General features: G+C 33.3%; 1 protein-coding gene across 1 annotated transcript; it reads left to right on the forward strand.

Moving 5' to 3' along the window:
- The first annotated feature begins 1,324 nt into the window (after nt 1-1,324).
- On the forward strand, nt 1,325-10,545 carry LOC128184250 (uncharacterized). Its single transcript, XM_052853670.1, has 4 exons — nt 1,325-1,410; nt 5,763-6,443; nt 6,923-6,983; nt 7,922-10,545. Exons 2-4 carry the CDS (start codon nt 5,787-5,789, stop codon nt 10,333-10,335), a joined length of 3,132 nt encoding a protein of 1,043 aa, XP_052709630.1. The 5' UTR covers nt 1,325-1,410; nt 5,763-5,786; the 3' UTR covers nt 10,336-10,545.
- The last annotated feature ends 3,533 nt before the right edge of the window (nt 10,546-14,078 follow it).

The raw sequence follows: 14,078 nt of genomic DNA on the forward strand, positions 1-14,078 counted from the left end.
TACATTTTTCAGTTTCTTTGCATGTTATAACACTACGTATCGATTTTGTACTGTCCAATAGATTCAAATGAGGTTTGCTTATTTATATTCAAATATTTAGTCGTATAGTTGCTAAAAATTATAAATATATATTAGTAATAAGGAATCATTCTTTGAATATTCTGAGGTAATATTTTGTTTAGGGCATGGTCAAATTTATCATAAAGCAATAATAAGGATTTCTTACTCCTTAATTAAATACACCTTGAAAGTTTTGTAGATTGAATATGTTGACTTAATTTTCACTATTAAATAAAACCTATTTGTCACTCATGATTTAAGAAAGTATTATTAAACGATTGCCGATGAAATCAGAAATATAGTGTGTAATTACCTTGTCTTTGATGAAATCAATAATATGTATATGTTTAAATCTAGAGTTGTTATCAGAGGTCTTGAGCAAATTCATCTTTAAAACTCGACTTTGACCCGTTGATGCACGGGTTGACATTGCATATTATGTCAGGCATTTAAGAAATAGATACATCAAATCTGCACACCATGCATGTTGACAATTAGATCACTCGGAATTTTTCATATTAAACGCACTGAGTTAGAGTTATATCCCGTATTTTCTTTCATGAACATAATATATAGCAAATGTTTAATGAAAATTTACAGGTATTTGTATCATCGTGTTTTAGTTTATCCATGCAAATGTGATTTTGTGAAAGAATAAACTAAAGAGCATCCCGTGAGTTAGCGTTTTATTGTTTAAAGTTAGATTTCTCTTTGAACAAATTAATAGATTGATTGTAAAAATTAAGTTAAATTAACTAAATCACTGTTAATATACATCAGTACGTTAGCTAAAGGAAACAGCCAAATCGTCTCCTGTGAGAACTTTAGTCTGACATGATCATGTTCACTTCGTGAAGTCCGTGATTTTTCTTAGGTCGCTGTAGGTTTCGACCAATCGATAAACGGAGTGTGAAGGTTTAAGTCGTGTCAGTTTCCGTCGCTGTAAGTTTCGAATGATCGATAAACGGGGCGTGTAAATGTTTCTATAGAGCTATGAATTAACAATAAGTTTCCGTAAAATATAGAGGGAATCATACTCGAAAAATGTTGATACATTTATTTAAATGCCAACACACAAAGATAAATAATGAGATAAAATTTATGACGAAATAGTATATTTACGTCTCCAAACATTGTTGTATAATGTATTGCTACTTTCAATAAAAACTACCTAAGATCGCGAGTTGCATACAATTTAAATCTATTTATAGCGCTATTTAGTAACAAAAAATATGCGTATGACGTTGAAATGTAAACATCCACCATATTTGCAAAAAGGAAGCAAAGAAAGCGACCCAGTGCAAAAGAATACGATTATTTGAGTGCTATCGTCAATACAACGACAAATACGTAAGTAAAATTAAATTTAATTATTATTAAAAGTTCGTTACTAATTGTCTAATTGTTGTTACAAATCGTAAACTTTGATTGATAATAAGTAGTTTGCTTGAAAATGAAAATCCGTACACGAGAATCTGTGGTCAAATTTGAATGAATACAACCTTTTCAACCAATGTTTTCAATATAAGGCTTTCAATTTGCTAGTAAACTCTTTTCTTCTAAATTGACATTCTTAAACAATTAGCCCTAGGAAAACAAAATTTAAAAGAGTTCACTACATTATAGATCATGGCATTGGATAACATGCATCTTAAATGAGATAATTTTTCTCCCGCGCCTTCTGTAGAGTTAACCAATGAAAAATCATCTTTCTATTTACATAGAATATAATAGAAGTTATAAGGAACTTAGCTATTTTAAAATATATCTAATGTATTGTCTTTAAATATATGCTTTATCAGGTTGGGTCTGAGCCAGATATCAATAGCTTGTTCATGTCGCATGTAGGCCTATACAAATCTGTAATGCTTATCAATTTAAGGAAGTAACCTTTATATGAAGTATCATTCTTTAAAGACTCAACCTGTGTATATTTCCTTCTTAATATTTCCTTTAAGATATTTGGGTTGTGGTATTTAACCTTTCAAATTTCCTTGAAAACGACTTTCGTGTACTCGACAACTCTCTCACCTAGTACAGTAATTTATTGTACAGTGATTAGTTGTAAATGTTTACGATGAGGATTTCGAAATAATTCGGTTTTTTTTATATTGGCATAAGATAAGACAGCTATTTTTATATTTAAAAGTTTAATAAGTTGCAATGCCAGGGAGATTAATTGTGAAATTTTGCCCTTAGGTACATTGTACATGTAGTTTACTTATATTCATAATGGGTGATTTATAATAATCGGCTGTGCTCTAATTTAAGTCCTCTTACTTTCACAAATTTAAGGTTTATTTGTTGCTAGCGTATCGTATGATCATTTTGATTTGCATGTATTAATTTTGATTTTAGATTTCATTAGAAATGTCCTTTTTACATGCACACCTTATTGTCTTGGGTATTTCTACATCTTTAATGAATAGACTACTGCTGTTATATGTATGATAAGGTTTTCAAAGTATTACAATATGTAATAATGCAGTTTGAAAATTTTAATTTGCATTGTTCATATTTAAAGTATCTTTACTTTCAGTAAGATTTACTTTTATCTGCATCATTATGTTGCAAACACTGTTCAGTATAATTAAAAATGGTTAAATATCATGTGTCGATATGCTTTTTCTGCATACCTGTGCAGGGTTTCTTAATAGTTGCTCTATAAAATGATCAGTGGACCTTTAATTGTCCTCGTTTAAAACTGATATGAAATCATAAATACGCATTTTACCTTTTATTTCCGACTACCGCCATATTAGTTTTGGATTTCTATTGATACGCTCATCGTTAAACACCCCAGGCCAAGAATACTTTTCATGCTCCCCCACATTCAGGTATTTCATTCCCTATAAAACAGTTTTGTTATGTTGTATGCATTTTATAGCTTAAAAGATTTAAATATTCAAAATGTGTACATCAAATAACCTGAAATATTTTATAACGCTGACAAATTGTCAATTCTTATAACTTAATCGACAACTTTCCAAACTTATTGTTTAGTTACAGGGTACCTTATGTACAGGTTTCAAATGTGTAATGCAAGATAGATATACAAATCACAAGTTAATTCTCAAACTTAAACAGTAATAAAAATAAGGAAATGTTTTTTTTAATACTTAATACACCATTGAGCTTAAGTATCAACCATTTGCACATTTTGTATATTAAGAAGAATCCGCAGCGAAAAATTAAGATCCCGATGCATAATAATTTTACATAAAAATATATTTAGCAATAACTGTCTCATCCTTTTCACACAGTGCATGCATAGATGATAATTAATATACATCTATTCCATTAATGTTCAAAAATAGCCATTTGAAACCAGAATTGAAAAAAGGAAAAATTATTTTTTGATGAATGTTAAATTCAATGGATGTACTACAATCGACAACTAAATTTTATTTTATAGGACAGGAACCACAAATTTTCATCTTTTTCATACACTCGACATATGCATTGTCTGAATCCCCCGCGTTTTTTTTTTTCACAAACTCACTGCTTTCGTTCTTTGTTAAAGGTTCGTTTGTATCTAGTAAATCACTCATAATTCCATCTGTATGGTCACTATCCTCGGGATTTCTGCTTCTGCATTTTGATTGAGTCAGCATAGTATGGTGGCATAGATCTGCCACCACTTGTCAGATAATTATGTCGACTTGTCAGATCTTGATGTCGACTTGTCAGATCTTGATGTCGACTTGTCAGATAATTATGTTCACTTGTCAGTTCTTTAAGTCGACTTGTCACTTATTCACGTGGTTAAGAATTCAACACTTTAACCTTTCCACGCCCAATTTGTGCCACCCATTTGAAATAATATTTTCTGACAAGTCGACATAAGGATCTGATAAGTCGACATAATCATCTTTTAAGTCGATATAATTATTTGACAAGTCGACATAATTATCTGACAAGTCGACATAATTATTTGACAAGACGACATAACATCTGACAAGACAACATCATTATCTGACAAGTCGACTTACAATATAAATGATAATTTTCTTTAAACTAGTGGCCATATTATTTTTTCTGTCAGATAATTATGTTAACCTGTCAGATCTTTATGTCGACTTGTCAGATGATTATGTAAACTTGTCAGATTTTTATGTCGACTTATATGGTATTATGATGACAAGAAAATGGCAGTTGGTGGCATTATCACGCTTTGACAACAAAATGTTGAGTCTCTATAGTCACTATGGTTATTTTCTAACAAGTCAACATAAAGATCTGACAAGTTGACATAAATATCTGACAAGTCGACATAATCATATGAGAAGTTAACATAATTATCTGACAAGTGGTGGCAGATCTATGCCACCATAAGTCAGAAATATATTTTCTCTATCCAATCACAGGATGTAGACAAAGATCAGGTGAAGTTATCCATTAGCACTGTCTAAGACTCAACAATACACTTCTTTTTTTCCAGTCCTTTTGTTGTGCTTTAAATGTCATTCACTATCCAGTCAATCAGTTGTGTTAAATAATTAAATAATTCAAGCAATCATATAACCATCACCTGGGTCAGTTTATGAGTTAACAATTGAGAAAATGTTTTAAGTAGTTCAAAGTTCAAAGAAAAATCCTTTTTCTGTGAAAGAATTGTTTTCGGCCCTTTGGGCCTAAAACAGTCGTTTCTTTAACTGAATGAACAGTTTTTGGACTTTATCCCTCACTTAACGCATTTTTTAACGAAAAATTTTGTATAAACACAAAACATTCGATAGTTACTAAACAACTGTTAGGAAATATTCAATGAACGATGAAACAAAACAAACTGAAGTCCATGCAAATATATCGAAAAAAATATCGGTAATTTGTTAAAGAGAACAACATTGCAAATATGAATTTGCAACCTAAATGAAAAGTCAGATTTAAATGTACCATAATTTTTACTGTGAAAACGAATTATAGAAATGGGTTTAGGAACAAGGATTTCTGGCCCGTTTGAAATATATCAGAGCACCTTTATTACTTTCGTAAGTTGATCAAACTTATTCAGTAAAAACAAAAACGCTACCTTTTTACAAAGAAGTAAAAATACTCAACACAAACAGTTTCTTTGATATAGTATGACTAAATTTTCAGAGTATCTACCTACCTATTAAAAAGCCATTCCAATTAAAGCCATGTTACATTAGCCTATAATTCTTTTAATGTAAAATATAATGCAGGGTTGCAGTATTGTGACACATCCGACCGACGGATTAGCCGGTTATTTGTATCAAATTTTGTCATGTATCATTTAAATTTATTAGGAAAGCTATGTAAGAAATCGATTTTATAACGATAATCATTGCAGGACAATATAACACACTAGGTAAATATGCATTAGAATATCTGATTTTATGTCGCTAGCTTTCGGACCATTCTTGTTCTACCAGCTGACTACTTTACAATTGTGACTAACAAAGGCAAAAAAGTTTGATAAGATCGATAACATCCATTTATAATAATCTTGGGGTCAACAGTTTGTTATACCAAACATTGAAGAAATGCAAACGCATCTTCTATATAATCATTTCAAGTGTCTATGAATTTAAAATGATGATAAAAGGTGTCAAAAATACCCATTAAAAGCACTACTCAAACGATAAAAGTGTCACTGCAATCTCAAGACTACTAGTTCGCCAAGCAGTTGAATGCCTTAAAAAGTATGATAATTAAGATTTGTTTTTTATTTGATCTAGGAGACAACCGTTTTGAGATAGAGAATGGCAAATAAAAATGAAACTAATTTTCTGAAGATAATTTTGTTGTTGATGAAATATGGATCGAAGGTTTTACAGCACAGAATTGAGTTTGAACTTCGAATTCGGAAATGGCAGCGAGTTTACGATTTCATAGTAGAAAGAAAACATGACATTCTTCATTTGACGCTTGATAGGCACAAAAGATGCTGTATTAACAATTGTTCAGTAAAGATTTTAACAAAGAGTTTGTTACATAAAGGTTCATTGGAGCTTATGTTTGACGATGTGAAAAGAAGTTGCTCAAAGAAGTTCATCCATTGCTGTTCCTGCAAATTTATACCGAAATCTGATTTGGATATCAGTAAATGGGATATAACAATGACAAGCTGCTTGCTTTTAGAAGTTATTGGTTTTGATGATCCTGGACAGAAGCAAGCGATTAAGAACTTACGAGACCTAAGAAACAGCAAGGAACTCTTGCACAGAGGAAACGCAGAAATGAAGGATGAAGAATATAAAGAAATACGGAAAAACTTGTCAAACAATATCAAGGAAATAGCTGAGAAATGTGAACGACATTTCTTTTCATCCATTTGTAATGAATTGGAGGAAATAAGAACAAAACCACTTACTCAGAGTGAAGTTTTTCAACTACAAGAGCATTGGAAAGAATTGAAGGTAAACGTTTTAGTGTTTTATGATATCAGAATCCATCCTTCTACTAATTAAAGAGAAAAAAAAGAATGTTACGTGTATGAGTATAGGGAAACACTTATCGAATAAGTGCATGAAATATTTGTTCCACTTAAAGGGGCATGGTCACGATTTTGGTCAAATTCGATGTTTTAGTTTTCAATTTATTCGAAGCATGAATAAACAGTTCTTTACGTTTAACACAGTCGGTTTAGGTCTAAAATTCACATTTTCACTTCAACATTCAGATGTAAACAAAAGCGTTGTTTACTTAGCAAAGAATTGTAAGCTCTGTAACTCGCTCATAACTCAACAAATAAGACTCAAATTTTGGTTGCCTATTAAAGATGTCTTACTGAAGCATTGTAAACATTAAAATCGGAAAAAATAATTTTTGACCAAAATCGTCACCATGTCCCTTTAAACTGACAAAACTTTAAGTGTTCGCTTTGATTTATTTCAAGAGTAATAGTCATCAGAAAAGCGCAACATTACAACAAGACATCGACATGGAAGATATAACATGTAAGTAAAATGGATTTAAATTTAATACTAAAAAAAGAAAAAGCACAAACGTCTATATTCAGAAAACTTATATTTCTAAACGGATTATTTTTGCTTAAACATGTGATAAGGAATAATAAAACTTCTTCGGGGTTCTCGGTATCACTGTGATTTAACCCATTAACAACCAATCTGTCATGCCTATTGATCTGCTGTCTGAAATATGTGAGTTAAATATAAAAGGATAAAGTGAAAGTGAAGTTATATTTTATACCTTTTACAAATGGCAAGAACGAATACCGGTCTCTGTAAAAATGCGTAAACTATTCGTTTAACACTTGCAATTACCAATCGTGAGGTAATGCAGTTACAGCACTGTCATCCAACATGGCAATGACCGAAAAAGGCATGATCAAGAATCGCTGTGATGGTTCTAATGGTAAACAACTGACCCCTTTTTTCTATTTTAGGTTTCTTTACCGTTTTAAATAATACCTTATTAATGAAAAAACAACAAACCGAATGGGTTTCACATAACCTTGTTGGTTTAATATGTTACTTGTTACGTCAACTCACGTACTTTGGTTAAACTATACAATGTTTACGATGTGTTCAATAATACAAACATCGACATAAAACATTTTTGTTCTTTTATAATCAAATGCTATGGTAGTTTTATCTATATAACATAATATTCCGATTTCTAATCTAATGAAAAATAAGAAAGTACATTAAAGCTCAACATCAGTCAAAAACATCTTAACAATATATTATGTGCAACATCCTGATTTCTTTTGAAATCGAAGTGATATGATATACACGTACTCAGGTGACTGTTAAGTTTTTATGGATCACTATATAATAATAAGAAGAAAAAAGTCTTTGGCTCCTTTAAAATTATGCTAATTCCTTTACTGTTTAATTGGATGTAATATATTTGTATGTTTGCATAATTTTAGATTATTCAAAGACTGCTCTTGAAGAACACAAAGAAAAGATTGATATGTACGTAGAACCAAGTAGTGCAATAAAACATGGCATAAAGAAGCTTGAAGAAAAAAATATCATAATAACTGGAGATGCTGGAATTGGTAAAACTAGATTTGCTCTTGAGTTGATGTCTCGGATACAAAACAAACATCAGAACCTCACGGCGTTAGTCCTCACAGACAGCAGCCAGTGGGACAAATTAGACTTTAAGAAAGTATATATTCTCCTTATTGATGATACGTTTGGAAAATCGAAATTACATGAGTGTGCTTTTCAAAGCTGGTGCAGCGTTTTTGATCGCATGGATAAACGATTGCAAACTGGCCAAGTGATGGTCATTTTTGCTCAGAGGAATTGTATTTGGCACTTGATCAAAGACAGGCTCTCTGACTATCCTTTGTTTAGAGCAATAGTCTTGGAAAATGCACAAATAGATCTCTCGGGGGAATTTAGTTTAACAAGAGACGAAAAAGCCAGGATATTAGCTAATTTTTGTAGGCGCCTTAATGTTAAATATTGCCTTACCTTATATGAAGAAGAAACTTTGTCTATATTTTCAACCGATGGTCTGCTGCGACTCAGCCATGAAACTATCAGGACCCTTTTAAACATGGATACTTCTTGTGGCTTCCCATTTCTTTGTGAACAGTCTTTCTCTGACTGTAATTTGTCAAACAAATCCATTTTAAATATATTTCAGATACATTCTAATCTGACTTACATGAAAGAACTAGTGGATGATTTATTGTGCCAGCAGAAAAATATCCATTATGCTGTGTTAGTCTTTCTTTTCCTGGAAGATAAGTCTTGTAATGTTGATGCAATTCTAAAAGCGAAGAAAAAAATTGCAGATCTCGGCATAGTGAACTCTTCAGAAATAATTCCTGCAAAAATTAAAGGATGTCTGAAAGACATGATGAATGCTTGTATCGATGTTTCTGATGATGGTGGTTTCAAATTGAGACACAAGAGGATATATAGTGCTGTGCTTTTATCATTTGGAGAAAATTTTCCTAGGAAGTTTTTAGAGTTTATCTCCAAGACCGTATTGTTTTATAATGTGAGATCTGAAGGTTATGAAGGTGGAAAACAGGAAACCTTTGTTCGATTAGACGTTGATATGACGTTGCCATTTGCAAAGAAACTCATTGATGTATATGGATCAAATAAAGAGGAAGCATTCTCTGAAGTGTACAAACACCCATCGTTCCTAGACAAAAGGCTGGTTGATTGTTTTCTGGGCATTACAGAAAATGATGAAGCGTTCACTGCCCAGTTACATTCTTTTATATATGGTGCTTGCGAGTATGGAAATGATTTTCTGGCAAGTGAAGTTATTAGAAGATGTTTAAACTCTGACAGTGTTGATACAAATATTTTTAAAATGGTTTTTCAGTTTGACCTTGTTTATACTTTTCGACAATATCTAAAGGATTTGGGTTTTGAAAAACCATTTGTAGAAAGTTTGCATCAAAAAAGCTTCAGCATTGAGCTCTTTAATTTTGTTATCAATCGGGGATGCAGGCAATGCCTAATGGAAATTCTGAACTTTTTCGATACAGAAGAGAAAGAACTAATGGCTGAAGGAGAAAAGCAAAGCGTGATTTGCGAGTTGACAAACAAAATGCAAGTTTCTCTGGATAAAATTTTGTCTCTACATAATCCATATTGTGGGGAGGATTGGAGCGATGTTCTTATAAAGTTATCAAAGATGTGCCAGGATCCAGAAGCAAGACGCATGTTTTTAATGAACATCATCCTCATGAGTTCTATCAATCATGTTAAACTCGACATTGCATATACCTTTCTTGCGATGATTGAACCTTTCAGCTTTTATGTAGTGAACGAGTTTATGGATCATGTCTTTTTGTTTAACAATGAACATCTATTTAGGGTGTTGTGCAAAAGGATTAAAAGAGATCAAATCCAAATTGATTCCTGGAGAGCGGCAGAATTATGTATATGTTATACACGTCTATATGGGAACGAGAAAATGTCGAATTGCTTTATGAGTGAATTTCAGTGTGATTTTAACTGTACTAGTCAATGGCTGAAAGATATCACAATACTTCATGCTTGTGAAATTGTCAACTTTTCTGATTCTACCTTATTACGTCTTCTTTTGAGACCAGAGGGAAGGTTTATGTTAACGTCAAAAGATGCATTCTTTGGATGGACTCCCGTTCAGTTCCGGGCAGCCTACAAAAGGATCAGACGACTGGATAAATCGGGTACCCCACGTCAGTCCTCTGGTTATCTTCGTGTACGTGATATAGACAGCTGGAGAGACGATGCTATTGTCGTTTATTCATCTTTCAAATATTCCCCGATCGTTTCAGGTTTTTCAAAACTAGAGTGTCAACCGTCTACAAAAGATTGGTGATAATGAAAGGGAATTTATACTTTGTATTATGCTAGCTGAAGACGCTACGATTACGCGTTGATAAACAATGCACACTTATATCAGCTTTTGTTCATCTGATGTGCTTTAAGTATTATACATTCATTTGTTGTATTTTCACTATAAAGATTACTGTTCATATTGCAGTAATGCATTATTGTCATTATGTTCCCTGTTTGTTTAGACTTCAAAAACAACGATCGTTTTTTTTTTTCTATTTATTCACACACAGGTATCTACAATAATGAACTAATAAAGTTATAAAGTGTTTTGTGTTTCATTTCTGTGCATGTTAAACGTATGTTTAAAAGATTTGCTAAACATAATTCAAAGCATATGTTAGGCATAGGTCTAGCCTGGCCTATAACAAGTTTTTCAAATGAGTACAAAACGGGAACAGAACACTCCTGTGGGGCTATACTTATGCAAGTAAATAACCTGTTATATACATACAAGTATGACGAGGGCATGTTTCTTATTTTGAGCTCCTTTAGCATTATATGTCACAGGCAGAGATAAGCTGATAATACTGACACGGGAATTGTGACGGTAGAGGTAACTGCAGCTCTCTTGCAGGGCAAATTAATGACATAGTTTGGTGAAATATGACGTAACGTCAATTGTTTAATTTACGTCATTTAATTATCTACCTACTATAAAACTTCGGCAAATTATATCAAGTTGCCTTCCAAGAGAGTAGTGCCGCAGTTATTGTGAAGGGGATATTTCTTTTTCTTTATAGTAGTATAACTCATACTCATAGAATTCATACTGTCATTTTCCCCCCGCCGGAACGCGGAGAGGGAACATAGAAATGCCAGGCGTCCGTCCGTCCGTGTGTCCGTCCGTCACACTTTTTTGTAAGTGCTCTCATGCCTACAAATTTTGACGGATTTTCATTAAATTTAAACCAAATGTTTATACCACAGGCACGTAGCATCAGGGGGGGCCAGGGGGGGCCTGCCCCCCCCCCCCCCACTTTTTCTCGCAGCAACGAATTTTTTAAAATTTACATATAAAAAAATGAATTATAATGGAGTTGGCCCCCCCACTTTTTTGGAAGTTAGTAAAAAATTGATATGAAAATTAGGAAATGAGTACTCAAATTGAAGGTACTCCCCCCCCCCCCCCCCCCCCCCCCCCCCCCCCCACGGATTAGGATTTTGAAGATTTTTGGAAACTTTAAATTTCCCGTATTTTATTTTATTTTATTTTTTTTTTGCTTGTCAAGATGTTTTGGATGGGTCTGGCCCCCCCACTTTCAAAAACGATGCTACGTGCCTGTACCACTAATACTTTGGTCAAGTTCGAAAATCAGCATTGGTCGATACGTTTTGTTGGAGTTATGGGACTTTGACCACAATAATTAATTCATTATTGTATCAAAAATTGACCTTGAAAGTACTACATGTATCATGCCTACAAATTTTAAGATTTTCATAAAATTTATACCAAATGTTTTATGCTCACACAAAGACGAGCTGGAGGGGGCATATTGTTTTACTCCTTTCCGTCTGTAATTCAGTACAAACGTGCGTCTGTTTGTCCATCTGTATACTGTTATATCGCGCTCCACCCATCATCGAATATATTGCTAGTTTATTAACATCTGAATTAAGACATCAGAGATATATGTAAGTATAATAATTGACCGGCGGGGGACCCAGGAATTCTATGCTTGTTTATATAGTAGAGCTTACATGTACGTAGTTTCAAGTAGCTTTAACTTTTCTTTTATGTCGTACATGTATATAGACAGTTGTAACCTTGCAGCTAATTACATGTAATTAAACTCAATGGCGTGTGTGCTGAATAAAAGACATTTAAAAAATACATATCAAACTTAGGCCAAAATAAAATTATTGTTTGATTGGAATATTGGTTCCCGCCTCATTAAAATAACCCGCGCTGATAATATTTCATTAGCAAAACATAAAGAACTTTTGTTTATTGTTGTTGTTGATTTTTGTTTGTTTGTTTTATTTTGTTTTTGTCGTATATTATCAATTTTTTACATATATTAAGTTCATTCGTCGAAATAGCTTTTTAAAAAAAAGAATGGATTCAGTCTTACAAATTAAACAACAAAGATCAATAAATATAGTACCTGTAATCCTCTTGGTGGTATAGATGCGTGATAATCCCGTCATCAGGTGGATTCTCCTTCCTTGTATGTTTCGGCGCTGTCCACGACAACCTCCACAGGTGCGCCGACTAGGGTGATCAGCTCCCAGTCCGGGACATTCCAGCTGTCCACTTGTGTACCAATCTTACATTCACAATTGTCTCTCACTGTTTTCGCAACTGTCCCTCTCTTCTTCTCAACAACCATAGCGATGCCATTCCTGCCTCTCTGCTTAGTCGCCCCATGAGCTGTCTTTTCTCCAACACAGTAATTCCGATGACTCTCAGGGCTCGTCACAAGGATTGTCAAACAAAGCCCCGCACGCCAACCTCCACTGGGATACACCATACTCTCCACCCACTCTCCTGACAATCTGCCACAAACTCCTGATATTTACCCATTTTCCGCTCATAGGCGTCTTTCATTCTCTCCCCCCAAGGAATTGTCAGCTCCATTATAATGACCTGCCTACTTGACGGGGACCAGGTCGCTTGTTGGTGTATGCTAACTTCGTTGGGAATTGCATTCTGGTCTTCAGGTCAGCTCGCATTTGCCAGTCTCCTGCCGTGCCAAGAAGTCCTCTACCCTCCCCAGTGCTGCAACTCTTCCCCCTCTCTCCTGCTCTAACAAAGTTGATGAACTTGAGCCACTTGTCCTTTGGTAGCGGTCTCTCTGGCTTTCTCGGGAGAGTCTGCAAGTACCGAAAGTATCTTTTCATGCCGCCATGTATACCGGCGTTCAGACCATGCTACGGAACATGACAATATATTACTCCAAATTTGCTTTAATTGGTTTAAATTCATCTTTGATGATATAGAGATTGAAATTCAAAGAGATATCCTAAACAATAAACCGATGTCAGGGATAAAATTAAATCTTAAAAATTTGCAATGATTTTCGTTTTATGGTGATGTTATTTTTTTTTTTTGCAAATCTCTTGTGTGTTTCCTTCTTTTATTCCAGAGAAAATGACATGGGAAAAAAAACAACATTTAATGTCCTATGTTTTTGGAGATTTAAATTTTTTTTTTTACCAATTTTTGTTAAGTTTGCCCTCCAGTTAAAAAAAAAATCCCTTTCTCCTGGGTATAAAAATCCCCATGCGGCAATTCCAAACATTTTTTTTAAGGATTAATGCATTATGTGCGATTAACTTCATAAAAAAATTTTAAGCCCAGATACGCAATGTATATGATTGTATATACTTTTAATCAAATTTGTATATTAACAAATGGCCCTTAGGGTTATTTTTTTGTTTTATTTTGATCAAGAAATGCTTTGTCAATTTTACTTTTATCTATAAACTATATGAAATTAAGATACACAAAATATCGACATTTTCTGAAAAAAGAAATAACTGTATTGAATCTGAAATATGCATACAATGCTCTTTTTTTCAACTTGAACAGTCCATCTGAAACTGTTAATGTTTGCACATGTATATTAAATTTTATGTTAATTATTGGACTATGTGGCCACCTGATTATTCATTAGATTTATTTATCTCAGAATTTCAAATATGAATTTCAAAACTACATTTAAACTAAAAAAGCACCAACCATTTTGTAGTTAATACGTTTTGGTGACAGTCAATATTGTG

This window comes from Crassostrea angulata, chromosome 5 (genome assembly GCF_025612915.1).
Source record: "Crassostrea angulata isolate pt1a10 chromosome 5, ASM2561291v2, whole genome shotgun sequence".
Taxonomy (NCBI): Eukaryota; Metazoa; Mollusca; class Bivalvia; order Ostreida; family Ostreidae; genus Magallana; species Magallana angulata.

Coding starts and splice junctions, on each gene's coding strand:
- LOC128184250 (XM_052853670.1), top strand. CDS start 5,787: ATGGCAAATAAAAATGAAACTAATTTTCTGAAGATAATTTTGTTGTTG. Junction 6,444..6,922: donor AGCATTGGAAAGAATTGAAG/GTAAACGTTTTA, acceptor ATTTATTTCAAG/AGTAATAGTCATCAGAAAAG. Junction 6,984..7,921: donor CGACATGGAAGATATAACAT/GTAAGTAAAATG, acceptor GCATAATTTTAG/ATTATTCAAAGACTGCTCTT.